This window comes from Lindgomyces ingoldianus, assembly GCF_010093535.1.
Source record: "Lindgomyces ingoldianus strain ATCC 200398 unplaced genomic scaffold BDR25scaffold_12, whole genome shotgun sequence".
Taxonomy (NCBI): Eukaryota; Fungi; Ascomycota; class Dothideomycetes; order Pleosporales; family Lindgomycetaceae; genus Lindgomyces; species Lindgomyces ingoldianus.
The window spans coordinates 137330-162558 of NW_022985173.1; the positions used below are offsets into that span (position 1 = coordinate 137330).

A 25229-nucleotide genomic window follows, 5' to 3' on the forward strand; every position below is an offset into this window, starting at 1 on the left:
GCTGAATCAGTGGGCGATTATAGAGTAGCCTTTTCACGTGCCTGGGCATATTGAAACACCTCTCAAGAAGCTGGAGGCGTAGTTGTATGGAACAGAGTGGAGATCTCCAGGGATTCAGAGTAATTCAAGGGTTTGCAATGTGATGCTTAGGTGATGAGCACTACCGCTAAGGACTTCATCTGACATCAGATCCCCTGTCTGCTTCATAGTATGATCAAATTGACCAATCGTACATCTTAGCTGCATCTTAGTCACCCGACCCGCTTTTGTATTCTCTGGCAAGAGATCGTGAAGTCATTTTGAACCGTTTCACTTAAAGGGCTCTCCCAATGGCAATGATCTATCATGAATAACGTACTGCAGGAAGAGCAATATTAAGTAAGCCTCCACTTTGCATCCGGTTGCCCAGATCTTGCGGAGGATGATCAAACAGATGGATAAGGACATGCTGGCATATCTGCCACAGATATAGTTGCCATTATTGTGGACCAGCAAACAGGATCAACTTGTACTACATCGTATCACCCAACGCAGAGCACGACAAGGGCAAATTGAGGATAAATGCTATTCTAGAAAGAAGTTTAGCGGGTACACTGCATCCTGGTAATGTTCTACGTTATATAGCGATATGCTATACTAGCCCTTAGAGATAGATGAGGAAGAACGCTGTTAGCTCATTTTAGCTACGACCGAGAACCTGTGGTTATCGAAATTGTCAAGATATCCTCGAGTATTCTTCGCGGATTCTGGTTGATATCGGCCTCGAGGAAGTCCCTTGCAATTTGCTCAGCCTCTTCCAGCTCCGCAACTTCAGAGTCCGGCATCACGGAACATGCGGCTACTAGATCCTCTCCCTTGGCTGATAGGAGAATAAGCTCCTCGGCGCGTTGGACGACCTCCGGTGGGATTCCGTTCATAGCAGCGCAGCTGTTTTGAGCTTCAGAGTCTCTCCTTGGGCTTTCTAGAAGAGCTTCGAGGTTCTTACCATGTCCCAAAGCTGGAGGTACTGCGGCCGTTGCAGAGACTTTCAAGATGTCGGCGACAATTACACAACGAACCCAAGCTAAACTTACTTATATAGATAAGTGATCTGATCTTCAGCCTCGGCGGCTCCTGTGTCCACCCGGACTTCCATGTGGCCAAAGGCGAGGGCTGGTCCTGGTTTCAATAGTCCAGTCTCAAAGATTTCTGTTGTGATTAGATTCTGAGACGGTTTACTATTTTATTTGCTCACCATGAAAGTGCGTAGCCCCAACTACCTTTGGACATTCTTTTCCGAGACTTAGGAGATACTGAAGGACCGCGCAAGCCAAGCCCGCCCCATCGCTCGAGTCGGTACCTTTCCCAAATTCATCAATGATCAGCAAGCTCCTCCGTGTCGCCAAGCTCAAAGCTAAGGAGATTTGCTGCAGATCAATCATGAAAGCGCTCTGATTACGAGACACTGTCTCGCGCGTAGTCACTCTGGAGAGTATTTTATCAGTCAGCCCGACCTTAGCACTCTCCGCTGGAACGAAACTTCCAACATGTGCCATGAACACGATCAGGGCCACCTGCTTCAAATACACACTCTTGCCGGAATAGTTCGGTCCTGTCATTATGAGCATATTTGGGCCCTGGTGGTGGGATCTAGAACAAGCCGAAGTACTAGCTTGCGGTCGAGTCTGAGTGGCACACTGAGTATTACTGTCGTCAGATCCGTCATTGGAGGCGCTATATCCTATACCGCCAACAAGGTTTGTATCATTCGCAACAAAGGACGGCACTGTGAGCTCCTGAAGCATGTGCCTAGACATCGTCTCAGCAAAGCGTCTTAGTGTAAAAGCTCCCCGAGACATACCGGCCATGTTTAATACGAAGAATGTTATCGCTTGTAATTCGAGGCCGACACAGCCTATGCAGTCGTGCTCCTTGAGCTAAAGCTAGAAGACTACAGTCCATCGTTGTTAGCTGTGACCCAATCTCTCGATAGAAATCTTACCTATCTAGCTCGCCACATATGTCTGATGCGGCGGTCAGTAAGTTCTCGTATTCAAGAACATATTGAGCAAGCTCATGGCTGATCTCGATCTCACGGTCCGAGATGATACCGTACAGATCTCCGAAATGATCGTCCATCTCTCGCATCTCGATGTTCTTGAAGTATACCTGCTCCCTTTCGTCTGTAAGCGAGAATGCGTCTTTTAAAGGGGAAAAGGCGGATATACTCAGTAGAAAACATTCGTTCCCATGGATTCTCAAAACTTCCTTCGTAAACGCCACCGCCCGTAGCTAGATCAATAGGGACTGTTGTTAGGAATCCGATCTGGGGAAAATATATCACGTTGAGAGACTCTTGAAGATCAGACGGTATTCTCTCAGACAGTTTGCGGGCAACTTGACTGAGCAGGACGTCCAATCCAGCAAATGTAGCTTTCATTTGATCCAATTCATCATCTATCCCAGGGAGGATGACGGTCCGGGATTCCTCCGCAGATTTCTCGAAATCGACCTAACGGTGTGAATGTAATACCATCAGGGTCAAACGGACGCATTACCATCTCACTAATACGCCGGCCCACTTGGGCGAGGTGATAGCCTTCGAATTTCTCAAAGACCTGATCTTATCAGAGGCGTCTCGGCCAATGATCAAACGGGGCCAGCATACCTTGTTCCGAATCGCAAGATGTTCAGCACCAACCACTCCTTGGAGGGCATCTTTTATCTTCAAGGCATGAAAAGCGAACTTTCCCCAAGGAGTTAGTAGGCGATTGGTAAATGTAGGGATATTATCGTGGGCTCTGGGCCTGGGTAAGTAGATTACCCACCTGCCGAATACCAGCCCAGACGCTCTTTGAGACACCCCGGCCCTTCCCAATACCACCACCCACGCCTTTCCTCAGATAGATCATAATTACTCGCATATTTTTCACCGATTGTAGATCCTGCACCAAACTGTCCAAATAATTTGCATTCTCTGGGTGCAGGAAGACACCAATCGTTTCGAGTCGCTCATTGATGACGTCGAGGTTGAGACTAGGGCGGAGGAAGTATTGTTTGAGCAAGAACTTTCCTTGTGGGGTTCGTGCAAGGTGGCGGAACAAGCCATATACTGAAAGACCTTCTTTGGATCCGGAATTTGCTTTGGTCGGGCCTTGGTTATGAGAATGTGGATGGGACTCGGATTCTAATACTTGCAGTGAGTGTAAAGTGTTTGCATCGATGAACCTGAGTCGCGGGTCAGAAGCAAAATAATATGGTTCGTAGTGGTCTCACATAGTGTCCCGGAGGCTGAACATTTCCAATGTCGATATCCGAAACATCAAGTATGCGGCATTGTCCCCAGGAAGATAAGCAGCGGTACGCCTTCGTTGCAAATAAGAGAGAAGCGCCCCAGCACAGCCGACCTAGATCTAAGGTATCAGAGCTAACGTGTAGAGATAGTGGCAGGACTGTATACCGTCAATCTGCTCTCCATGTCAACCCATCCAGACAACCTCAGTAATTGACCCTGGTGGCGAGTAACATCATCTTCGTCGAAGCCATCGGCCGCAACAACATCCCCGGGTACGACAAATGTGACTTGAGGCCCGTCACCTTCCCCGATTCGAAGGTGTACAAGTTTTGACTTGGCGGTTTCGTAGGCGAACTCGGAAGGAGGACGCACTTCAAGCAAGAAGGGGAGCCTGAATTGGTCAATGCTGCCATCCTCCGATACCCTGCTCTTGGCTTCTGGATCAAGCCTGTCCATCGCAGCATCATCAATTTTGGTAGAGACCAGTACAACAGTCGGCTCAATATACAGCTTCACTGAAGGTCTGTCAGCACCACAAGTTCACATCAAGTTCTGACTTCGAAGCATACAAGCGTCAACCACATCAACGCCACCAAGCTTCATGTCCTCCATGAAGTACAGTTTCTCGTCTCTCGCCACATAATAACAACATCCTACGGTTCCACGTTCTCTAACGTCTACGGCCATAATAACCTCATTGAGCGAGTCGAGGTTTTCATCACCATCTCCTTCTTCTGCTTGGCGGTGACGCGGAAGGGAGATTGAAGATGACTCGAATGCGGGTCTACTTCTCTGACAACGAGTAGGAACACTTACTTTTATTCGCGTGGGCTTCGGCGTTTGGGTCGATGTTGAGCCAACTGAGGAGCGACGGGAAGGACGAGCCGTAGAGGTGTGGTAACTACCATCGCTCTGCATTGAGGAGGCCGATCGGCGACCACCCTTTTTGCGGAATGCGAATCTCAGGGCCATTTCGGATAGAAATTTAGAGGGGAAAACTGAAGTTGAGGTTGGGTGGCAAATGATAGTAGAGAAGAAGGAAGTGACGACTGCTTCAATGCTACCGCCGCTAAATGCCCGACCACCTGCCTAGGTCCGTGGAGCATTTGAGTCAATCTTTACGCGCACAATATTGCATATTAAAGCTTAAATGGGTATACATAAAGTATGGCCTCATTAACATATCTAAGTAGACTAAAAATTATGAAAAGTTAGAGGAAAGCAAAAACCTATATGCTACACAGATCTAAAGGGGAGAGCGCATCAACCAATCCACATGCCTACCGTGCAGAATTATGATGTGCACAGTTGAAAGGACAGGGAATAAATACGTTATCCAGCAAGAGCGGAGGCTGCAGAGGCGGTCTGAAGTTTTTGTGCGGCGGCTCCGGAGCTCATGGGTTCTTAGTTACGTTACAGTGGACACGCGGAGACCATTCTGCTCATCTTTGATAGACACTTTCACCACATCGCCACTCTTAATCTCGCCTTTAATGATTTGGTCAGCGAGTCCATTCCCGATCTCCTTTGCGATGAGTCTGTTGAGAGGCCGAGCACCAAAGCGCGGGTCGTAGCCCCGGTCGCAAAGCCATTGCTTGACGTTATCTGAGACCTCTAGAGTTATGCGGCGGTCGTCTAGTCGTTCCTGGAGCTCTCTTAATCGGATGTCTACGATATCCCGAAGTGCATCACGAGAGAGTCGATGGAAGATAATGAACTCGTCAATACGATTGAGAAATTCGGGGGGATAAGAAGAAGCGACGACGTCCATTACAGCGCTGCGGATCTCTGGAGATATTTCGCTTGAGTCCTTGCCAACCTGGTGCAAAATGTCGTCTCCAACAATGATGTTCGCGCCAAGATTCGACGTTAGGACGATGATGGTGTTTCTAAAATCGACTTTGTGACCCTGGGCATCGGTTAAGAAGCCCTCATCGAGCACTTGCAGAAGTAGGGCAGATATGTCTTTGTGAGCCTTCTCCCATTCGTCGAGGAGAAGAACTGCATACGGCTTCCGCCGTACCGCCTCTGTCAGCTGCCCAGCATCATCGTACCCAACGTACCCAGCCGGTGAACCAATAAGCCTTGATATGGTATGCTTCTCTGAAAATTCGGACATATCGAATCTAATCACTGCCTGAGGGGTTGAAAAGAGGAACTCGGCGAGGCGCTTGCAAACCTCCGTCTTACCAACGCCAGTGGGTCCTAACATCATGAAGCTCGCAATCGGGCGATTGTCACCTGACAAGCCCGCTCGCTGCATCCTGATGGCGTTCGCGACGGCAGTGAGTGCTTCATCTTGACCTCGAACATGTTGCCGGAGAGAGTCTTCCATATTGATCAGTTTTTCGCTCTCTCCGCGCATCAATTTTGATACCGGAATGCCTGTTGTTCGGGATACAACATTTGCAATATCATCCGCGTTGACAGAGTCATGGAGTAGGGAATCGGAAGCCCTTCCAGACATGGCTTCGTCGCCGCCATCGTGAGGTAGCCTTTGCTCAAGCCTCGGTATCGTAGAGTATCTTAACTCTCCTGCTTTAGCAAAGTTACCTTCTCGTTGGGCTGTTTCCAGCTCCAGCCTCGCTCTCTCCAGGTTCTCTTTGATGTTCTTGATCTCTTGGATCTCGGCACGCTCTTGTTCCCATTTTTCCATTAGCTTCGCAACAGCCTCCTGTTTCTCTTTCAAGCTCATCTCGAGGCGTTCCCTCCGCTCCTTACTGGCGACATCTGTCTCCTTCCGAAGAGACTCAAGTTCGATTTGGATTGTCATAATTTGACGGTCAAGTTCTTGGATGGCATCAGGCTTGCTTTCCTGCTGCAATCTCAGGGCGCTGGCTGCTTCGTCGACCAAATCAATGGCCTTATCTGGTAAGAATCGATCAGTGATATAACGATTGCTGTAAGTTGCAGCGGCAACAAGAGCTCCATCGGTAATTCTCACTCCATGGTGAACTTCGTAACGCTCCTTGATGCCTCGAAGGATAGAGATGGTATCTTGAACACTCGGTTCCCCGACCAGGATGGGCTGAAATCTCCTCGCCAGCGCAACGTCCTTCTCTATCTGCCGATACTCATTCAGAGTAGTGGCACCGCAACACTGGAGCTCTCCTCGCGACAAGGCTGGTTTCAGAAGGTTGCTTGCATCAATGCTGCCCTCTGCCTTGCCCAGCCCTAGCAGAGTATGCAGTTCATCGACGAAAAGTATAACGCCACCTTTGGCCTCCTCAACCTCTTTCAAGACCTTCTTCAAACGCTCCTCGAAGTCCCCACGAAACTTTGCTCCAGCAATGAGTTGACCGAGGTCCAGTGATATGACCCTCTTCTCCTTGATTGATTCCGGGACATCGCCTTTGACTATTCGCTGCGCAAGTCCCTCGAGAATGGCAGTCTTTCCAGTTCCCGCAGCGCCGATCAGCACGGGATTGTTTTTGGTTCTTCTTGACAATATCTGGATAGTCCTGTGTATCTCGGAGTCTCGTCCGATAACAGGATCGAGCTTCCCATCCCTCGCTCGCGCCGTCAAGTCTACACCATATTGTTCCAATGCGGGCTTCTCCGGCTCACCGCCACCCAAGTTCATGCGATGCGTTCCGCCAGGAGGGTGGGGTCGTCCATTAGCGTAATGACGAGCCACCGAGGTGGGGCGCAGGATGTTAGAAGAGAAACAGGGCTGAAATGCTGGTGGAAGAGAAGGGGCTGCTCGAATTGGCAAAGGTCGAGGTCGCTGGGTGGATATGCGCCTCGCGGCGAGACGAGCTCTTCCGGTTAGCATTGTGAGAGGATGTCGGGCGTGGTCAAACGAGGGCGTGAAGTAACCGTCATTGTCTCTTGCACCCCTCAATATGATTATATATCTCGACCGAGTGGCAAGCCGGTCCCCGGATGTGGTGTCGAATTCTCGTGATGATTCGAGCTCTTTCTGAAGCTGCCCTCGGGTACGTGAAACCCTGCACCGCGATTGGGTGGTCGGCGCCAAGCGGCATATTTTTCCGTGTCCGAGCGCAGAGCCCAAAATCTCGTCTCGTAGACTCAAACCACATCCTCTTTAAAACGCCTGCCTCCTGTTCACAACACCTCACCCGCTCTAGCCCACCCCCACACTCCCACACTCCCACACAGTCTACCAAAATGGGCTTCTCCGACTTGGTTTCCGATGCGGGCCTCACCATTCTGAACAACTGGGTGAAGACCCGCAGCTACATCGTTGGGTAAGTTTACTACCCCACCAATGTGACTCTTCCAACATCTGCATGTCCCCAACACAACTTCTGGCCTTCTGATGAAAACTTTTGGTCCGTGTTAATGAGGCGGCTTAAGACCCCGCTATCTGAATACAAACCCAAGCGCTTGTCGCACCTCTGAATCTTCTCCTTCATACTGCTGCGATTCTTCGAGTTGTCTCACAAGCTTGCTATGCTAACACCACCCTAGCTACTCCCCCTCACAGGCCGATGTGAAGGTTTTCCAGCAGCTCAAGACTCCTCCCGCTCCCGAGACGTACCCATTCGCCTGGCGCTGGTACAACCATATCCTCACCTTCGAGTCCGAGTTCTCTACCCTGCCTGGCGACCCGACCAAGGATCACACCGCATATGGCCCTGAGTCTGCTGAACTTACCGTCAACCCGGCCAAGGCTCCCGCCGCTGAGGAGGAAGATGACGACGACGTCGATCTTTTCGGTAGCGATGACGAGGTGGATGAGGAGGCCGAGAAACTCAAGGCAGAACGGTTAGCCGAGTACAATAAGAAGAAGGCCGGAAAGGTAAAGCCTGCTGCCAAGTCCATCGTCACAATGGATGTCAAGCCCTGGGGTACGCTCTTCTTCCCAATAGTCTTAGCTTGTTATGTTAATGCTGCTTGTAGATGATGAGACAGACATGAAGGAGCTTGAGTCGAGTGTGCGCAGCATTGAGAAGGATGGTTTGGTTTGGGGAGCGTCCAAGTTGGTCGCTGTTGGTTTCGGTATCAAGAAGCTTCAGATCAACTTGGTTGTAGAGGACGACAAGATCTCTCTTGATGATTTGCAGGCGGATATCGAAGGGTTCGAGGACTACGTCCAGTCCACCGATATCGTAAGAATATACTACACACAATTGATTTTCGATGTTGCTAACCAAGGATCAGGCTGCTATGCAAAAGTTGTAGGCCAAGAGCCTATGTAATCCCTTCTCTCCTCCACTTTGGTGCATGCATTCCCCGACGGCAGGTCCAGCTTCGTCACGAATTCTCACGGTTTTGGGCATGGGATATGGATGTGACGTCTCATGAGCTACTGCAATCGTATAGATGAAAATAAATGACCTGGCAAAAGCACCATACCTTTGATTCTTGCTCCACCCCTGAATCTCTGAGTTGGAAATTGTGGTCTGCCAATTTCCCCTCTAGATACTTCTGATTCGTTGGCGCTAGGCGATGGCTTCTGCTTGGTGCTAAGTCAAAAGATTCGGCCGTAACGATTCGGACCCATTTAGGAAGCATTCGGGGCTATGGTCCTCATATATAGCGTGCTGTATCTTGCTCACGTTCTCCTAATTGTAGCAAGTAACCAGATATATCGAATTTGTCTGGGCTGTGTTTTGCGTTCTTTGATAACATGTTGCAGTTGTGTCTCCAAACGACACGGAATCGCAAAATGGATTCAATCCTTGGTCAACTTAGCGACAGGGTAAGATGCCCGAAGGAGTGCCGTCCTTAGGAACTGTCAGCAATATTGTCGCTGACAAAGCCAACAGCCCTAGTTAACTAGTTAACTATGAGCCCTGATCGCTGATTTGGGAGGAGCAAAGCCTCGTGAAGGAGCAATGATTAGCGCTGGCCGATTTGGAGCAAGGAGCGACAAATGACCGGGGCTGTTGGTTGTTTGGTTTGGTAGATAACAGACTATGAACCGCACCAGCTACTCTAATTCTCAGGGACGTCGTATATAAACTTCTTTTATTCTTTCAACTTCAGGACTCGTGAGTGTGGAGGACGTGATCTCGTTTTGCTGGAAGCGAGGCGCTAACTACCACCTACGTCACGGTCGGGTGTTCGCAGTTTACGACAAAACACCGAGCATTCACTGCCAGCTGCAAAACGCCTTTTATTTCGGGCCAATGTCGTCACGCGATTTATTCCTTTAGCTTTATCTTCACTGGGGCCCCGAAATCAGCGCCGTTGCCACATGGTTACGCCCGAATTGCCTCGGTCGGTCTTCTCTAACGTCCGATATTACCATTTGCCGCCCCAAGGCGCGCTGTGCCCTAGCAGGAATTTCAGAGTGGAGTTGGAAATTTTATTCTTATAAAGCCAGTCGCATATCCCCGAAAGACCTAAGTCGCTCCGACACATGCCGTATCTCATCGAATTGCGCGTCGAATTGCACATTACACACCCGTCATGGACCCGTCCGACAAGATGATCGAGAAGGCGGAAGAAGACGCTGTCAGTCCAGCACGATTTCCAGAGTCCAGGACAGAACACCCCGAGGCGAAAGAACAGCATGAACCGCTTGCGCGAACCGCCACATCGTCCACCACCTCGACTTCGAGCTCGTCTTCCTCAGATGCCTCGGCCGAAGAACGCGGTACAGGCATGTCACGAATGCCGACCGAGCGCGACGAATTAGTAGATCTAGAACGAAACCAAACGGCAATAACTCGGATTCAAACAATCAGGAGCCAGCATAGTGCGACAGTTGGAGCGACGTTGAAGAGCAGGCAGTCAAGGAAACCTCTGCCGTCCTTTGGGGCTGGAAAGCCGTTTCCCCCACCACTGCCTGAGAGAGAAGAGTATGTGGTCGAGTTTGACGGTGTTGATGACCCGTTGCATGCCCAAAATTGGACTTTAAGGAAGAAGATTTTGACGGCAGCCATGTTGGGCTTCACGACTCTCACGTCCGCATTTGGAAGCTCAATCTTCAGCGCAGCGACACGTGTGGTAGCCCACCAATACGGTGTCGGGACAACCGTGGGCGTCCTGGGAACTTCTTTCTACGTCTTGGGGTTTGCAACAGGCCCTATACTTTGGGCTCCTTTTTCCGAACTAAGGGGACGGCGGTTACCTCTTGTTCTAGCATCATTCGGGTTCTCTATCTTCAATGTGGCGGTGGCAACTGGGAAAGATCTGCAAACAATTTTGATCTGTCGATTCTGGAGTGGTTTCTTTGGAGCTTGTCCATTAACTGTAAGTTTCGCGCGATTTTTAGGATTCTTGTTCTAATGTCTCGCAGTGCGTCGCCGCCGTATTTTCAGACATGTTCAACAATCGTACTCGAGGGATGGCAGTCACAATATTTTCCATGACCGTCTTCACCGGACCTCTTCTCGCTCCCTTCATTGGAGGCTTCATTGTCATGTCCGATCTAGGCTGGCGCTGGACCGAATATATTGTTACCATTATGGGCTTTGTGGCCTTTGGCTTGAATCTTTTCTTCCTTAGTGAATCTTATCCCCCGGTAATTCTAGTCGCCAAAGCTGCGGAGCTGCGGCGGAGGACTAAGAATTGGGGAATCCACGCCAAGCAGGAGGAAATCGAAATCGACTTCCGCGAGTTGCTAGAAAAGAATTTCAGTCGCCCGCTCAGAATGTTAGTTAGTGAGCCAATTGTGCTCCTCTTATCGATATATATGGCCTTCATTTATGGGTTACTGTATCTATTCCTGACGGCATATCCCCTGGTATTCCAAGGTGTTCACCATATGAACCTAGGAGTTGGTGGCCTGCCATTCTTTGGTATGATTACTGGACAACTTCTTGCCGGGACGATGATCTTCATAAGGCAGCCTTCATATCAGAAGAAGCTTGCGGCGAACAACGATGTGCCTATTCCAGAGTGGCGGTTGCCGGAGGTCATTCTAGGAGGGGCATGTTTCGCGGTTGGAATCTTCTGGTTTGGATGGACTGGATATAAGGAATCCATCCATTGGATTGTACCCACATTGTCTGGTATTCTGATTGGCTTCGGTCTGCTGAGTATCTTCCTACAAGCATTGAACTACCTCGTCGATGCGTATCTGATGGTGAGCCACATCTCCCCTATCTCCATTTCTATCAGCGGTAATAGACACTGAAATCTCACCCTAGTTCGCCGCCTCGGCCATAGCAGCAAACACCTTCCTACGGAGTCTGTGCGGTGCTGCATTCCCTCTTTTCGCACAACAAATGTTCCAAGGAATGGGCATCCAATGGGCCGCCACTTTGCTGGGATGCATCGCTATTGCTCTAGTACCAGTACCCGTCTGGTTCTATCTTAGAGGTGCGAAGATCAGAGAGAGGAGTCAGTTTGCGCCGACGCCGAAGCCGATGGGTGCGCAGCAGTAGATCACGTGCAGTGGTAAGGGTGGAGATGGAAAAAAATTAAAATAATAACGGCTTATTCACATTTATTGTGGGACTTTAGCAGGGAGGGTTCGACCAATTAAACGGTTTGCTAGATGTTAGGAGGATATTAACAGAATTTAAATTTCTGTCCAATATTCACCATGTCATTTTTTGTAGTACGTTGGGTTAAGATGCGGTGTAGACTTTTATAGGGCAAATGGGTCTGGGCTTGGGCTGGGGAATTGAAACCGCTAGAGCGTGCTTTTTGTAGTACTAATTCAAGCGACCTCGCATTGACGGGGCATAACCACACAATACCAATTGTAATGCAGCATCTTTAGGTTTCAATTCAGGTCTATGTTCAGCCCAGAAAAAAGCAATTAACCTTCATCGTCAAGCCCACCACTCATAATCGCCTATTTCAGCCACGGTGGCAGGAGGTGTCAATCCATGAGTTCTGGCCCTCACCCAGCTGAGAGACGAGAGTCTCAGTCTTGCTTGACCCCGCAGCTCTGCAATGAGTGATATCCCTGATGATGTCTTTGATATAGTCCTTGTCGTTTTTCCCATTCATTGTGTCCACTCGTGAATCTCACGGAGTACCATAGGACGAGAAGCCAGATATTTCTAAAATCGTATCCCAAAGTCAGCCCGGAAAGTCGAGTTGTTTCTTCCTTGCCTGGTCAAACGGCTTCGCTGCCAAGATACACGGCAAAGAGTCTGAAGATGAGACGACCTCTTCTTCAAAGACTAGACCGGGTCCTCTATTGCTGCCTTGGGAATCGAGATTGAATCCTAGCGCATTGGGAGCTAGCACAGCGTCTGAGAGGGAACTTCCTGAAATGAGTGCCGCAAATTATGATGGTACAATACTCCTTGCTATAGATAAGAATCCGGAAAGCAACTTAGAAGAGCGGGAAACTCCACCAGCCATTACCACCAGCCGAAAACCGGAACTTGATCCAGTAACTGGGGACCACAAGTCCGAAATCAACAAAGATGTTGGCGGTTCAAATACTAATGTGGAGAGTGATGTTCCAGGTTTACCTACCCAGATGAGTTCGCCTGGCTCTCCAAACCGAACTTACATTTCTGAAAAGTGGGCAGAACAGCAACAGAACCTCCAGAATTACGTTCTCGGTTCTCTCAACTCCGTGGTGGGTCTGACCACCTACAAGCGCTTCCACCGACAGCTCCTGTCACCGAAGTCCCCACTTCTCCGTATAAGCCAAATGAGTGTCTATCAACGGACTCCCAAGGTCCATACCAAAGCTACAGAACAGGTAACCCTCCACTTCACGCATCATACAGTCCATATTTTTCTCTTCAGGAGAATCAGTATGGGGCAACCACTCCTCTAACCCCTCCGCAACAATCCAAGTATGGCTCATCACTATTCCCGAATGTCTCGACCCGAGGACGGCTTCCTACTCTCAGTGCTTCGCCTGCCGCTCCGTACGGATACCAGTTGGCAATTCACGGTATTAGTGGTGTGGCACACCTCCCAAACCCTAGCATCTCACCCGCGTATTCTACTTATGAGTGTAAACCACAACAAGTCTCACACCCATTTACATCTCCGGTTCTCCGGCTCAAGGGCTAAGATCACTAAATGTTGGACCCTAGAAATTCGTCCAAGCCGTCGACAACGACGAAATGGGTAAGCTTACGGTTGGGCACTGCGCTTGTGCATGCGGACTAGGCGCTATTCCATCCCAACACCGTAGAGAATATGGTTCGAATAGTTGACGAAGGTGTGGACGGGTCCTTGAACTTTGTGGAGTTTGCCGGACTATGGAGCTTCCTGACACTGTGGAGGGATGTGTTTGAGAGACTCAACGTAGGAACGTATGGATATCTATCACTCAAAAACTTCCGGAGCGATATCGGCTCACTCTTCAGTTCACAGAGAGTTTCTTTAGGATATGTAATCCGAGTGGGGTTGGAAAGATGAGCTTTGGCCTGTTTGTGGGTGCGTGCGTTGGTCTGGGGGAACTGGCGAATCGGTTCAAGAAGTGGGGTGAAGACAGAGATGGTATATTACATTCTCTTTCAAGGATTACCTCTCGGGTGAGGCGACCCTTGCCGTCGAAAGTAGCGAGACCGTTACTAACAGCTAGAAGATGTACTCCAAAATCTGCGCTTAGAAATGGATCAGAACATAAAACATCACACTAAATCCAAATTCGAATAAGGTCCTAGAATTGTCGAAGATAAAAAAGTGCCGACTGCTGTAGATTCCACGGATAATATGCCTCCTCCCACTGGAACCCTCAGTGCAGGTCCTGAAGAGGCCCAACCATCCGAATCCACTCCGCGGAGCAAAGATCTTGTCGAAGGCCCCAAAATCAACCCTTCTGGCATGCATTTGTTGCGTGATCGGCAGCACGGTCTTAGTCTCATAGAGGATATTCTGCGTCAACTTCCTGAGGATCTTCGTGATATCCTGGAAGGAAAAAGGATAATTGGAACTGGTTTTGTCTGGATATGTATCCCGAGGGAAAGTGCTGCAGTCGAAAAGATCCCCTTGGCAATAGCGGGGATTCCAGTGGTAGTTCCCGTCGAATATCGCTATCCGTTGATCTCATTGACGATCCCTCCTCCCTATCCACATACTCATTTCATCGATTGTTCCAAACCAGTAGACGAAGATATTGTAGATGGAATTTTTGAAACCTATGAGGATGCGCTAGGATTCTATCTCATAAACGGTATGCTGCAGATAATTGTACCAAATGACTTCGATTACGAATACGCAGTACCTCACAAACCAAACACGAACGGAAACCTCAAGGCAAGGTACATCCCTCAGGGTGTGATCTCAACCGAGGAGAAATCAGACCGCAACCCCGATATGATAGGACTTGCGCAATCGACGGCTACCATCTAAAGAGGCGAATACAACTCACCATGAAGCCCAGCGAACCGCACATATTCTGATAGCACGCCTAATAGCATGAAGTCGAGTCTTGTGCAGGGACCAAGGCTGGGACCCAGTAGTCGGTAGCATGATCCAGACCCCTTTCGAGAAATCAGAAGCGACAGAGAGCTTCCAAGGGAAAGTTAGGGTCATGATGACATGGGAATACCAGTACTGTCTAGTAGTGTCTTTACATATGCTAATTCCTAGTGATGATGGCTGCGAAATCAGATGTTTTTCCTGGGTCCGCATGGACAAAAGAAGTTTCAGTGATATCGAGTAATGACTTGCGTGAGTATATTACGCGACATCTTTTGCTATGTTTTTAAGCCTTACCTACGAAATGGATCAATCCAGAAGAGTGGGGTACGATGAAGTTGATCTATCAAACGTTGCACTTGCTGGATAGTCTAGATATCGAGGCAAAGACTATTGGGATATTGGGAAGCTAGCGCTAGGTAAGCAGCGAATGAAGTTCGTCCGAGGTCGTCCCGCTAATGCGACATTCTGATAGATGGTAGGCCAATAGAGCTTCAAAGTAAAGGAACAAACAGGAAAGAAAACCAGGTTCAAATTCTCCTTCGCCTACAAGAGGTCGGAATCTAATGGGAGTGTAGAGACGTGGACAAGCCTGGTATCGCGACCGGTCTTGTATCGAGTCAATCCGGATTTACGAACGCCGGGTGCCCAAAGCAGCACTGCATTTTGTGTACATGAGGAAATTGGAGATGAGATTTCATGAGCTAAGGTGGCTGGATTTTCGTCCTACCCTGAATAGGTATCTGATGTCCAGAGGGTTGGGTATGGAGGGGAACCAGTTCTACGACCGGCTGGGAGAAGGTAGAGTGGCGTTCTATAGCGCCCTGCAAACACCGACGAAACTTAGGGAGCATAGCGTTATTTTAGGAGTCGTCTTCTTCATCGCAAGTGATTTCTGTAACTTCTTTTGTGACGTTATGGAGCTTGGGGGTACACTAACCTCTATATTAGCAAGCGCATTGTCGGGGACCTACTATTTTGTTAGTTCAGTCTAATGGATGCTGGTATGTTGAGAATATTAGGAGTATCTTATGTGGCTGTGACCTGGAGCCCAATGCGCCGACAGTGTGGACCGAAGATCAGTCAACTTTCTGGGCATGCTTGACCATCTTCTCAACCAAAGCGCCTTACTCTCCCTTGCCCTGCAACCTTTTGAGAACTGCCGGGGATTTGGTATAAATTACGACAGATAAATCAGATGCGGTCGTAAGTGCCTTCATGTCAACGACGCATTCCAGGTCTATAGTATTGATATGTTGGCCATCGTGCTTAAAAAGACTTTAGGGCGGCAATAGGCAATGTCTATGCCACCAGTCAGCTTTCCCCCGAAGGCATCAGATCAGAGTACTAGGCGCGATTTATCCCGGATTGCCGAAAGATGCTCAAAGCAGGGCCTCCATACTCGGAAGGATCTTAAAGTCAATTGGAAAATCTGGGGTAGTCTGATTTGCAATACCATACCGATTGCTTGCCTAAGTCTAAATGATCTAGAATGCGTTGAAGATGACAGCACAATGCTGTCCCTTTCACCTCTCTAAACCAGCACCCTGAATTGAAACGCCATGAGGCTAAGTACCTACCTGAGGGCCCCACCACATCCAACAACCAAGGATGGCTTATCTTGATCGCTGGGCGCGGCGGCAAGGCGTACTGCGACGGGTGAGGGAGAGGGGAACAGGGCGGTGCTCCTGCGCGAATAAACTTGTCCCGAATGGGTTTCTTGGGAATGAGTTCGTTAGGAATGGTCTCGACGGAAACGAGAATGGACTCGGCAACAATGAACTTGTTGGCCATAGTGATGCAACGCCCTCAGAAACGGGGTCATTTGAGCTTGCTCGTCGATATAGGAGCAGAGTGAGTTGTATTCAGAGGTTACTTCCGGCACAGCAGAGTGTGGTGGGTCAAGATGGAAGCTAACTGACCTGGGATGAAAGACCATGGCGGTGAAACACAGCACGTGAGATTTGGGCAGCAAGAGCAGGTCTCTATATCTATCTACACCGCACCTTCGAAGGGGGTTTGACTGCCTCGAGTTCGCGAAAATGACAGAGCAAAGTTTCCGCCCAGATCTATTTGGCCATCCTGTGTAATACGTAGTTCATACCCGGGAGATCAAGATAGGTATTGTAGAAGAGGCTTGGCAGGTGTGATCTTCGAGAAATTCCCTCAGATTTCTAATAGTTAGCTAGGCGGTAACTTCAGGGCATGTCCGGCATGAACGGCGTATGCCCATGAAATTGAGCCTGGCACTATATTCTTTATCAAGTTCTGATTGATTAAGCTATGGAACCACAGCGAATCTTGGAGGTAGTTTTAAACCATCACCACTGCTAGAAAATGATGGAACCAGATTGGATTATCTAAGATTGCAGACATTACATTTAATGCTCAGTAGGTGCCAATAGGATGCCTCTACAAGTAGCAACCGACCTTTAAGACTCTTCTTAATTTCCATGAGCGAACCAAAACCCAGATATTTTTGCTCTTGCACACATTGTGTCAAAGAGTTGGTTGGAATACTGGTTTAGGACTTCCTCACGTCGTAGACCGGGAGTGGAAAGGCAACGCCTTCCATCTGGTTACAGGCAGAAAAACCCGATGCCGCATGAGTGCAGTGGAGGATGTTGAGATCCACGTGACCCTTGGCGAGCTTCGTCGTTCTCTCATGGTGCCCCTTACTGTGCAAGATTAGCCATGCTATGGTTTCCCGGAACGTAATCACTCACGTGGTATGCTTGACATCGAGGGTAAAATTGTAGTACGACTGCCAGTCTACGAATTTAAATGCGTACGAATCATCGGTGCAGTTGCTCAGCTTTTCTTCCATTAGAACCTGAGAAGGCCTCTACTAGGGGAATATGTCTTACATAGCGCTTTGGGTATCCAGTATCCCTATCGGCATAAGACCACTGGGCTTCACAAAATGCTGCTGAGGAATCGCCAGGGTCGGTCACGTTGAACCCAACGCGGTAGGGACTCGTATTACCAGGTCGGCCAGACGGTTCAAGAGTAATAAGGTTAGTGACCTGAAAGGCCGGTGGCCCACTGGGACGAGACACTACAAGCTGCGCAAATGCTAGAATAACGAGGGACTTGAGTGAAACCATTCTTTTAATTACCTGTCAATTAGACGGGGATGATGGAGCGGGCGGTCGATGGTGGGCTTAGACTGGAAATGGCAGAACTTATAAAGGATGATGAGGAAAGAGCTGTCAGGTGATTTACGGGTTCTATTCTGGTAACCTCAGGTACGAAGGAGACGATGAGCAAATGTTCCGAGAACCTGGAGAGTATCAGTTCATCTAAGCGACATAGTTCGTATTCGTGTCGACTTCCTTTTCAGCTCGTTAAGAACTAGTAGAAAAGAGCCTGATACGAGCGCTTATTCCTGCACTGTCAACAAAATCTCATACATGAGAGCATACCAAAGGAGGGAACAGAATTGAGGCCTCTGGGTAAATTTAGCAAATGTCATAGAATAAGAATGTTGTTTGAACTATCCCGTGGTGGTTTTTCCTTTCGAACTTGATCCCTGTACGCCAAGCAATCGATGATCAAAGGACATGCAACCTCACCCGATCAGGCAATCCCAGGGGGAGCCAAGGAAGCCACACGAGAACTTCATGTGGATTTCAATGCCCACTGCAGCACGTCTTGTTCCAAAAGAGAAGGTTTTGCGACTACCGCAAGGGAGATTTTGTAGGTAGGAAATGCTTGAGTCAGAATGTTGAAAATTGTTTCTGTGCAGTATACGCTAATACAAGGGTAGCAATTTGCATGTGGCTAAATAAGGCGATAATTCATCGGTCCTCCACCAAAGGAGACAGAATATCCCTATTTATACATTGGCTAGTATTCAAAGTACCATACCGGACAATTCGTACGTTTAGGGTAGCTTGAATAATTTAACAAGTCATTGCCAAGAAACAGTAGAAACAATATGTACACTGAAGTGCGGTTTGCGGATATTTGAGGAATGGAGATGGCCTCGCAGTACAGGTTGTAGAGCCTTTAGCAGCTCAAACCGCTGAATCAGCCCTTCTATTAAGAAATGGGTTCCAAATGAGATTTCAGAAGTTTGGAGAGCAAGACAAAAGCGCAAAGTGGATGGAGAATATGGGAGTGAGGATGCTGGCTACCGCAGTAGCTGATGAGACTCGCATTGGAACGGTCAAATATTGCGGCTGAAGAAATCGAGCACCATAAAAATGGACTCTCGGAAGCCGAGATACCCTACAAAAACCGTGTGAATGGTTGATGGCGTTGCAACAACTTTCCGCCTCCCAAAATCTTGATGCTGAACGTACCATTACTCTAGAAGTGACCCCGGTCTTACAATGTAGCAAGTAAGGAACATGTTCAGGCGTGAGAGATTCAGAGAGCCTCTTAACGACACCCAAAAGATTTAGTCGATGAGGGGGCCCAACCTATGGAATTGTCATTTAATAATATCGCCCATCTTGTACTCCTCCCAGACGTAGATCTACAACAGAACATTTAAGGTCAATGAGCCTCTAGCGTGGGAACTGTTGACAATTCCCAATCCTCTTGGTATTAGTGCGAGTGCAGTAGATTGTCTTGGGAAGCGAGGAGCCCCGGCTCGACTTCCCAGGGCGATACCTCAAAGAAAGAATTGCACAGGTAGAGAAATACTGAGGAGAGGAGATAAGCTTTCCGATCCGATAGCGGAACGTGAGTTAGGTGAGTTAGGAATCAACTTAACCGGAAGGGCTGACTCAATAAACCCAACGCTGCTGCATCGTGTCACCATACGGGTGTCATGACAGGAGGTAATTTAAGGCAATTCTCCATGTGGTTGATCTTCTCCCTGGTTCTAGCAAGAGGTTTAGCTCCGCAAAACCTTCGTATTATACATGCCAAATAAGAGCAATATCACGCTTGTTTAAAATGGAAGTGGATGGCTGGTGCTGGAAGAGCATATTATGCCGATAATACGGAGAGAGAACTTCACTAGTGATACTAATATTAGTTTTTTTTCTCTAGTGTGTTTGAGAATATATTTTGTCAAATAGTCTAACTCATCAACAAACCAGAAACAATCAATCAAGGTGCTCTGGTGTGGAGTATCGATCCCTTCTGTCTTCTAAATTTAGAGGCGATTAGTAGCTTAGTAGTTTAGTGGGTGACTGTAAGCGAAGACTCATGACCATTATAGAGCCTAGCTTACATAGTCAGCCCAAATTGTCGACAAACTAAGGCGTATCCTCCTACCTGGTTCAATAGAAGACCAATAGCGATCGTCTGGAGATTTATCAAAATCTACGTAATTGTAGTTTTAGTGTCACCTTTCTTGCCAAATATTTAGGCTAGTGAGGTCCTGAAGTCAATTTTTGTCCTTAAAACGGCCGTGTTGCAATAGGTAGAGTTGATGATTTGTTCCCTTCAGAATAGTTGCGCCGAGGGCACGTGGGTACTCCCGGAGGTGTCTGGACGCTTTGCAGTTGCATGCAGGTTCCGCTCGAGGACGTAGCGGTTAGCTAACAGAGGTTGCGGTAAAGGCCCCCTACAAAAAATTTAATTTCAAGCCCCGAGACCATAACGCATCACAGGTTTCAACTAGAGAAGATTTAAGGGGAGATACTCACAAACATCGATCAATCCAGTGTGTGACGTTTCAAAGTTATCTGCATACTTGCTCCTTCGATTCGTCGATACTCGAGAGGACCTTTGCCTTTGATTCTAGCAAGGATTAACAGTGCGAAGCAATGAAATAGACAATTTTGGAAAGGGGTTGGGTGTTGACAAAGATTGAAATGAGATTTGACGGTTGCATTAAGCTTCGGGGCTACACTTTTAGTTCGGCTGCTGGTCCAATCCCAGGCCAGCCTAATCTTCCAGCATAGATCCAACCTCTACCACATCCAACAATAGAGCACAATCATGTATGGAACAATCTAGGTTCTAAGGCTGGATGGCAGTGAATGGCATGGCTCAACATGTGATGAGGTTGGTCTTTAGTTTTAGGAGCCACAAGCCGAGATCGTCAGTGTTAGATGGGGATGCCAGCTCAGCCTTCAGCCGTAACTCCATCACATTCAGACATACTCCTTTCCGACGATATGCTGTAAGTTTCCGGATCGCCTCTACTCGGACAATATGCAACAGCAAATCCCTCGTTTACAGCTACGGAAATGAGGCGCATTGGGTTCACTTTACCGTAGCTTGCTCTGATCGGTGCTTATGGCCCCAAACTTCCGCGACCGTCTCGTCGTATCGCCAGCCATCTCTGGACATGCTCCACGACCTCTCTGTTGTAATCGGATATGCGCAAGAAGCAACGGGTAAGGATCCCTATATCAAATACATTCTCAGCCAGTTTCCAGGGAAGGGGACGTTAGATGACTATGTTCAACTTTTCGTCGAAGCCGTGGAGCATTTTACAGGTACGTTCATGCGACAGCAATTAAATTCCTGAAGCACACCTGCTAAGCTTTTTCAAAGCTCAGGCAGTGGCAGCCAAAATATGAGGGGCTTGGCCTTGCGATGGCAGAAAACTGAGGCTAGCAACATTAAGCAATACATCAAACGCCTCGTGGCGAACTCCGCTCAGTCGAGCTTCCAAGATACCCCTCCCTTGAGCGATATGCGGGAGGTTGAAGTCGTGGATACGTCCTGCTCATCTTAGGCTTGTGGACTTTGATTCAGAGCTATTTTATACCGCGGAGGGGTGACGCGAGACACATACAGTTGGTACACTACTTGGATACTGGTAGAGGCTTCTCGGAACCATTGGCGCTTGGGGGGCCATTACCAGATTTCCTTACCCAAAACGGGCTTCTTCCAGGTCCTCACAAGACGGGGTACCTTGGAGAAGGTGTGAAGACAGCAAACGCTTGGAAAGATGAGGATAAGAGTGGGTATTTGAGTTCTCAATTTTCCCTATACCACTCCCTGGACTCCCTTGAATCCCTTAAACTGGCGGTCGTAATTCTGAACGCGTTCGACCTCGCTAACCTTGGTGCCGTTCCAATTCTCTGGACAAACAATTTATCTCAGCACCTGCTTCTTTCATATCACGCCAAGAAGCATTACTTGGAATTCTTCAAGATTCTCAGCGCCCTCTCAGGGAGTCCAGAGAAGTTCCTGAGGGATGTAAGAATCTCAAGCGACCTAATGGAGGAGATCCGGTTATCGTATGCAAACCTCTTCAATTCAACAAAGCCTTCACCCCTACACAGATATCTAGGGCTTACTATCGGGCTTAGATTTTGGTGTCGGTGTCTCTCTTGTTCATCGAGAAAGGTAACGGATCGCCAATTGAGAATTTTGAAGATAGGGTCGGCTACACTTGGTGATATCAAACACCCAGACTCAACACGGCCGGGATATGATCCAGCCTTAAAAATCCGAATATACGCCAAATCCAATCGCTGGGACCAGACCGAGTTCGAAAACCTTTGGCCTCACACAATTGCATCGAATGCGCATCTATCTGGATCGAAACCATGGAGCTTCTGCGTGATATTCCGACATCGCCGTGATTCAGTACACTTTTGGACTTTCTTGTAAGGCTTACTTCACCCATGAGTCCTGCTAAGATCTTACTACGAATCAAATTGGGGACTATCATTTTGTTTTGACCTTCATACAAGTCGCCCTCGGTATCGCTCAAGTCCTTCGATCTTTCGAATGATTTGTCAATACCATTTGAAGGCAAAAGGCGCAATGAAGGCTACTTTGCATACAGATTAATTGTTATCGAGATTTTCTGCATCCAATATAACTTCGAGGGCATATTCGCGTAATATATTAATGCTCCATGATGTTCTCTTGAACCCTAGTAAGCAGAAGAAGAGATTATGTCTTCTTGCAGAGTTTCGTTCCGTAGTCGATGACGTCCCAATCCTCCGTGCCTGGTGTCGTCTGTGTATAAAAGACGCCCTCTGGATCCCATTTCTTCCGGATCTGAAGCAGCTTTGGATAATTTGAACCCCAGTATGACTCCTGCCAGTTCGGTTCATTCAAGTCGCCCTAGATTTATGTTTAGCAATCATCAACTCTGTCCATGCGACGCCAAAAGCTCACCTCATTCACATAAGTAGCACCATCTGGGCCAGCCTTCCTCAACGCCGCACCCACAACATTTGTTTGCTGATCGGCCCTGATTTGCTTTAACTCCCAGCTTTCAGTCCCGCTCATCAAGATGTTCGTAATGACAAAGCTACTTGCGTTTCGCCATTTTGGATGGATTGCGTTGTCTACAACGGGGTTGCCATGTCCAGGGTTGACGATGTGTCCGACGGAGAACCCGAGAGTATCGTTAGTGGGCTGGTTGGCGAACAAGAGCGCCTTCGCAATCTCATCGCCATTTTTGGCGATATCCTTCTGGGTGAAGAGACGTCCACCGACAACAGAATTCTGATTGGGAATTTCATCTTCGAACATATCCATGTAGAATTCGAAGAAGGTGGGGAATTCCTTGGTCACAGTGTCATAGGGGATCTTCTTCGCGTCCAACTGCGTAAAGAGCGGCTTCAATACTTCCTTAACCTGCTTGGCATTTAACCTTGGTCCAACGAAAGGCTGGATATGCAGACGGCCAGACTGTAGCTCAAAGTACACAAACATGCCGTTTTCAACGTAGTGATTCGATAGATTATGGAAAATTCGGAAGCCCTCGTCAAACACCTTTGTGTCGTTGGTATGAGTACTGTTTATGTTGAGAATAGTGCCAGCAACTGGAACCTCGGGGAATGTTTTGACGGTTACGGAGGTAAGAACTGCGAAGGTGGATGGACCGCCGCCTTTAAGCGCCCAGAAGAGATCTGGGTTCTTCTCTGCATTGGCAGTAACATATTCACCTTTTGCTGTGATAGCGTCGAAAGAAAGGACATTGTCCGCGCCCATTCCGTAAATGGTCGACAAAGGTCCATGGCCACCTCCTTGGACATAGCCTCCAGCCCAGCCAACAGTCTATTATCGATATCAGCTTGTGGATTTCGCAGAGTCGGCGAACTACTCACAGGACATTCTCCCCCTACGATTACCACCTTAGGATCTTGCGCAAATGCTTGGCGGTACAACTCTCTCCCTTGAACGCCGACGCCGACGGTCGCTGCGCTACCAGTCCAGTCTCCTGGCCCAGTGTACTTCTTGATAAAAGTGGCATCCTTGAAGCTGTGAGTGTTGATAATGAGAGACCCGTACCCTGTAATGATGTCCCATTAGTATCGCAAGAGGCCCCATCTTCTTCGCCACTTACCTGTCGATCGGCCCATGAAGTCATGGCCCGTATTACGAATGATGAGTCGCAGATTGTGGTCTCTCGCGAAATCGACGCCGATTTTGATGTGCTCCTTCTTCGTTGCTATTATCACATACTGACACTTGTAAGTATGTGGATTTTATAAAAGCCCTACTAATCTCATTACCTCGCCATAGAAACCCTGTGTGCAAGGATCGCTTGGATTCGTTGTCGGCAAACAAGTGTTGTTGGTATAGAAGGGCCACAGGTTCGCGATTGGGTCATCCGTCCTGTTTCCAAGTCAGCATCTTCGAGGGCAACCACGTCGAGAAATGGTAGCCCTTACATGGTTTGTTCGTCCGTCCATTTAGCAGTGATTTCAGAACACTTCGACGCGTCGTACGTAGACATGTTTCCGATGTTGTTGTGGCATACAGCCCCCGGTGGTCGAGCAATCCTCAAAGCACCACTAACCGTCGTATTTAAAGCAGCCCACTGGGCCCCAGTTGGCCAACATTTGTTGTCGGAATAGCACTTGCACTTATAAGTGACACCATGTTCCTTTTTGATTTCTCCTTTCCAGGGAGCAGCGGCGACACAGTTGGCCACTGCAAGCAGCGAAACAAAGAATGAAGTTCGACCCATAGTAGCAAATTGTAGGATCAGTAAGGAGCAAAGCTGGAGACGCCGCTGAGGAGCTTCCCACAAGATCAGCAGCTCGAACTCTATTTATTACTCTAGGGCTATCGGCACACCAACAACGCTCATGCCCATACTCCATAGTTAGGTCAGAGCGGGAACTGTCCCTGGCAGGGCCAAGCTCATCAATAATTAGTACCACGCAGCTCAACCCTAAGATGCCTGTCGGACTAATGTCACCGTGTCGCCGCAAATAAATTCCATGGACTAGGGCCCCGAATCTTCAAGTGCCGAGTTCTCGGGCGGGTGAATAAGGCCTGAAAGGGTAGGATCTGCGCTAGAATCGTGTTTCGGCTCCGACCCACTGGATACTTTGCCCCGGAGTGTTTGCTCAAGATTTCGCGGATAAATTCAACGTGGCTTATGGCGTCTGAATCCAGCAATAAGACCGCGCATAGTGTACTCCAATTGCAACAAGTTACCAAGGCAGACTTCTCGAGAACGACAGTCGCAAGGACGGGGCGTACCTGCATTCGAGATCAATATCCGACGCTTCTTGGAACGAATCCTGCGAATTTACAGACTGAGATTGAGGAAGGGCGCTTGGGAATTAATCAATAAGTCTTGAGCGGTGAAACAATTTGTGGATCTCGGTACTGATATTTCCCGGTAAGCAAATCTAATCTCCAATGCAATCTGAGCGATCTGGAGTTCATAACTATGCTTCTGTCCCGCAATCTCTGAGGCATATGTTGTCCTTTGCACCGAGGATCTTTCGATGTCGAGATAACCGTCGCATGTTCATGGAATGACAGTAGTCGTTCGGTTAGCTTGGTGCCATTTGGAAGA

General features: G+C 48.4%; 10 protein-coding genes across 10 annotated transcripts; 6 read left to right on the forward strand and 4 right to left on the reverse strand.

Moving 5' to 3' along the window:
• Positions 1-664: 664 nt before the first annotated feature.
• Positions 665-4246, reverse strand: BDR25DRAFT_366675 (uncharacterized protein; the record flags this gene model as incomplete). The annotated part of the gene is made up of 14 exons (XM_033696970.1): positions 665-927; positions 986-1024; positions 1074-1188; positions 1235-1651; positions 1688-1799; positions 1837-1930; positions 1982-2155; positions 2208-2491; positions 2538-2597; positions 2648-2725; positions 2808-3207; positions 3256-3386; positions 3440-3789; positions 3844-4246. The coding sequence occupies 14 exons, from the start codon at positions 4244-4246 to the stop codon at positions 684-686; spliced, it is 2901 nt and encodes a 966-aa protein (XP_033548770.1). The 3' UTR covers positions 665-683.
• A 176-nt stretch (positions 4247-4422) lies between these two features.
• On the reverse strand, positions 4423-7151 carry BDR25DRAFT_341993 (heat shock protein 78). The gene has a single exon (XM_033693662.1). The coding sequence runs from the start codon at positions 7047-7049 to the stop codon at positions 4683-4685; it is 2367 nt and encodes a 788-aa protein (XP_033548771.1). The 5' UTR covers positions 7050-7151; the 3' UTR covers positions 4423-4682.
• A 159-nt stretch (positions 7152-7310) lies between these two features.
• BDR25DRAFT_302763 (elongation factor 1 beta subunit) lies at positions 7311-8847 on the forward strand. The gene is made up of 4 exons (XM_033689868.1): positions 7311-7485; positions 7709-8088; positions 8141-8349; positions 8402-8847. Exons 1-4 carry the CDS (start codon positions 7406-7408, stop codon positions 8420-8422), a joined length of 690 nt encoding a protein of 229 aa, XP_033548772.1. The 5' UTR covers positions 7311-7405; the 3' UTR covers positions 8423-8847.
• Positions 8848-9239: 392 nt separating this feature from the next.
• On the forward strand, positions 9240-11714 carry BDR25DRAFT_16546 (major facilitator superfamily). The gene is made up of 3 exons (XM_033684089.1): positions 9240-10441; positions 10488-11276; positions 11341-11714. Exons 1-3 carry the CDS (start codon positions 9656-9658, stop codon positions 11575-11577), a joined length of 1812 nt encoding a protein of 603 aa, XP_033548773.1. The 5' UTR covers positions 9240-9655; the 3' UTR covers positions 11578-11714.
• A 705-nt stretch (positions 11715-12419) lies between these two features.
• On the forward strand, positions 12420-13180 carry BDR25DRAFT_313157 (uncharacterized protein; the record flags this gene model as incomplete). Its single annotated transcript, XM_033691360.1, has 2 exons — positions 12420-12860; positions 12908-13180. The coding sequence occupies 2 exons, from the start codon at positions 12420-12422 to the stop codon at positions 13178-13180; spliced, it is 714 nt and encodes a 237-aa protein (XP_033548774.1).
• A 648-nt stretch (positions 13181-13828) lies between these two features.
• Positions 13829-14551, forward strand: BDR25DRAFT_366683 (uncharacterized protein; the record flags this gene model as incomplete). The annotated part of the gene is made up of 1 exon (XM_033696971.1): positions 13829-14551. The coding sequence occupies one exon, from the start codon at positions 13829-13831 to the stop codon at positions 14465-14467; it is 639 nt and encodes a 212-aa protein (XP_033548775.1). The 3' UTR covers positions 14468-14551.
• On the forward strand, positions 14534-16582 carry BDR25DRAFT_353706 (uncharacterized protein; the record flags this gene model as incomplete). The annotated part of the gene is made up of 14 exons (XM_033695203.1): positions 14534-14543; positions 14575-14673; positions 14729-14788; positions 14855-14888; positions 14912-14975; positions 15027-15091; positions 15115-15180; positions 15216-15466; positions 15522-15709; positions 15748-15801; positions 15851-15976; positions 16047-16183; positions 16207-16436; positions 16491-16582. The coding sequence occupies 14 exons, from the start codon at positions 14534-14536 to the stop codon at positions 16580-16582; spliced, it is 1476 nt and encodes a 491-aa protein (XP_033548776.1).
• A 279-nt stretch (positions 16583-16861) lies between these two features.
• On the reverse strand, positions 16862-17762 carry BDR25DRAFT_302765 (uncharacterized protein). The gene is made up of 3 exons (XM_033689869.1): positions 17404-17762; positions 17263-17351; positions 16862-17214 (listed from the first exon to the last, which is right to left on the reverse strand). The coding sequence occupies exons 1-3, from the start codon at positions 17641-17643 to the stop codon at positions 17061-17063; spliced, it is 483 nt and encodes a 160-aa protein (XP_033548777.1). The 5' UTR covers positions 17644-17762; the 3' UTR covers positions 16862-17060.
• Positions 17763-20468: 2706 nt separating this feature from the next.
• Positions 20469-22249, forward strand: BDR25DRAFT_353708 (uncharacterized protein; the record flags this gene model as incomplete). Its single annotated transcript, XM_033695204.1, has 6 exons — positions 20469-20495; positions 20551-20621; positions 20663-20944; positions 20999-21166; positions 21235-22062; positions 22096-22249. The coding sequence occupies 6 exons, from the start codon at positions 20469-20471 to the stop codon at positions 22247-22249; spliced, it is 1530 nt and encodes a 509-aa protein (XP_033548778.1).
• Positions 22250-22337: 88 nt separating this feature from the next.
• BDR25DRAFT_259171 (FAD-binding domain-containing protein) lies at positions 22338-24423 on the reverse strand. Its single transcript, XM_033686570.1, has 6 exons — positions 24088-24423; positions 23929-24031; positions 23760-23877; positions 23521-23705; positions 22583-23470; positions 22338-22528 (listed from the first exon to the last, which is right to left on the reverse strand). The coding sequence occupies exons 1-6, from the start codon at positions 24384-24386 to the stop codon at positions 22355-22357; spliced, it is 1767 nt and encodes a 588-aa protein (XP_033548779.1). The 5' UTR covers positions 24387-24423; the 3' UTR covers positions 22338-22354.
• Positions 24424-25229: the final 806 nt, after the last annotated feature.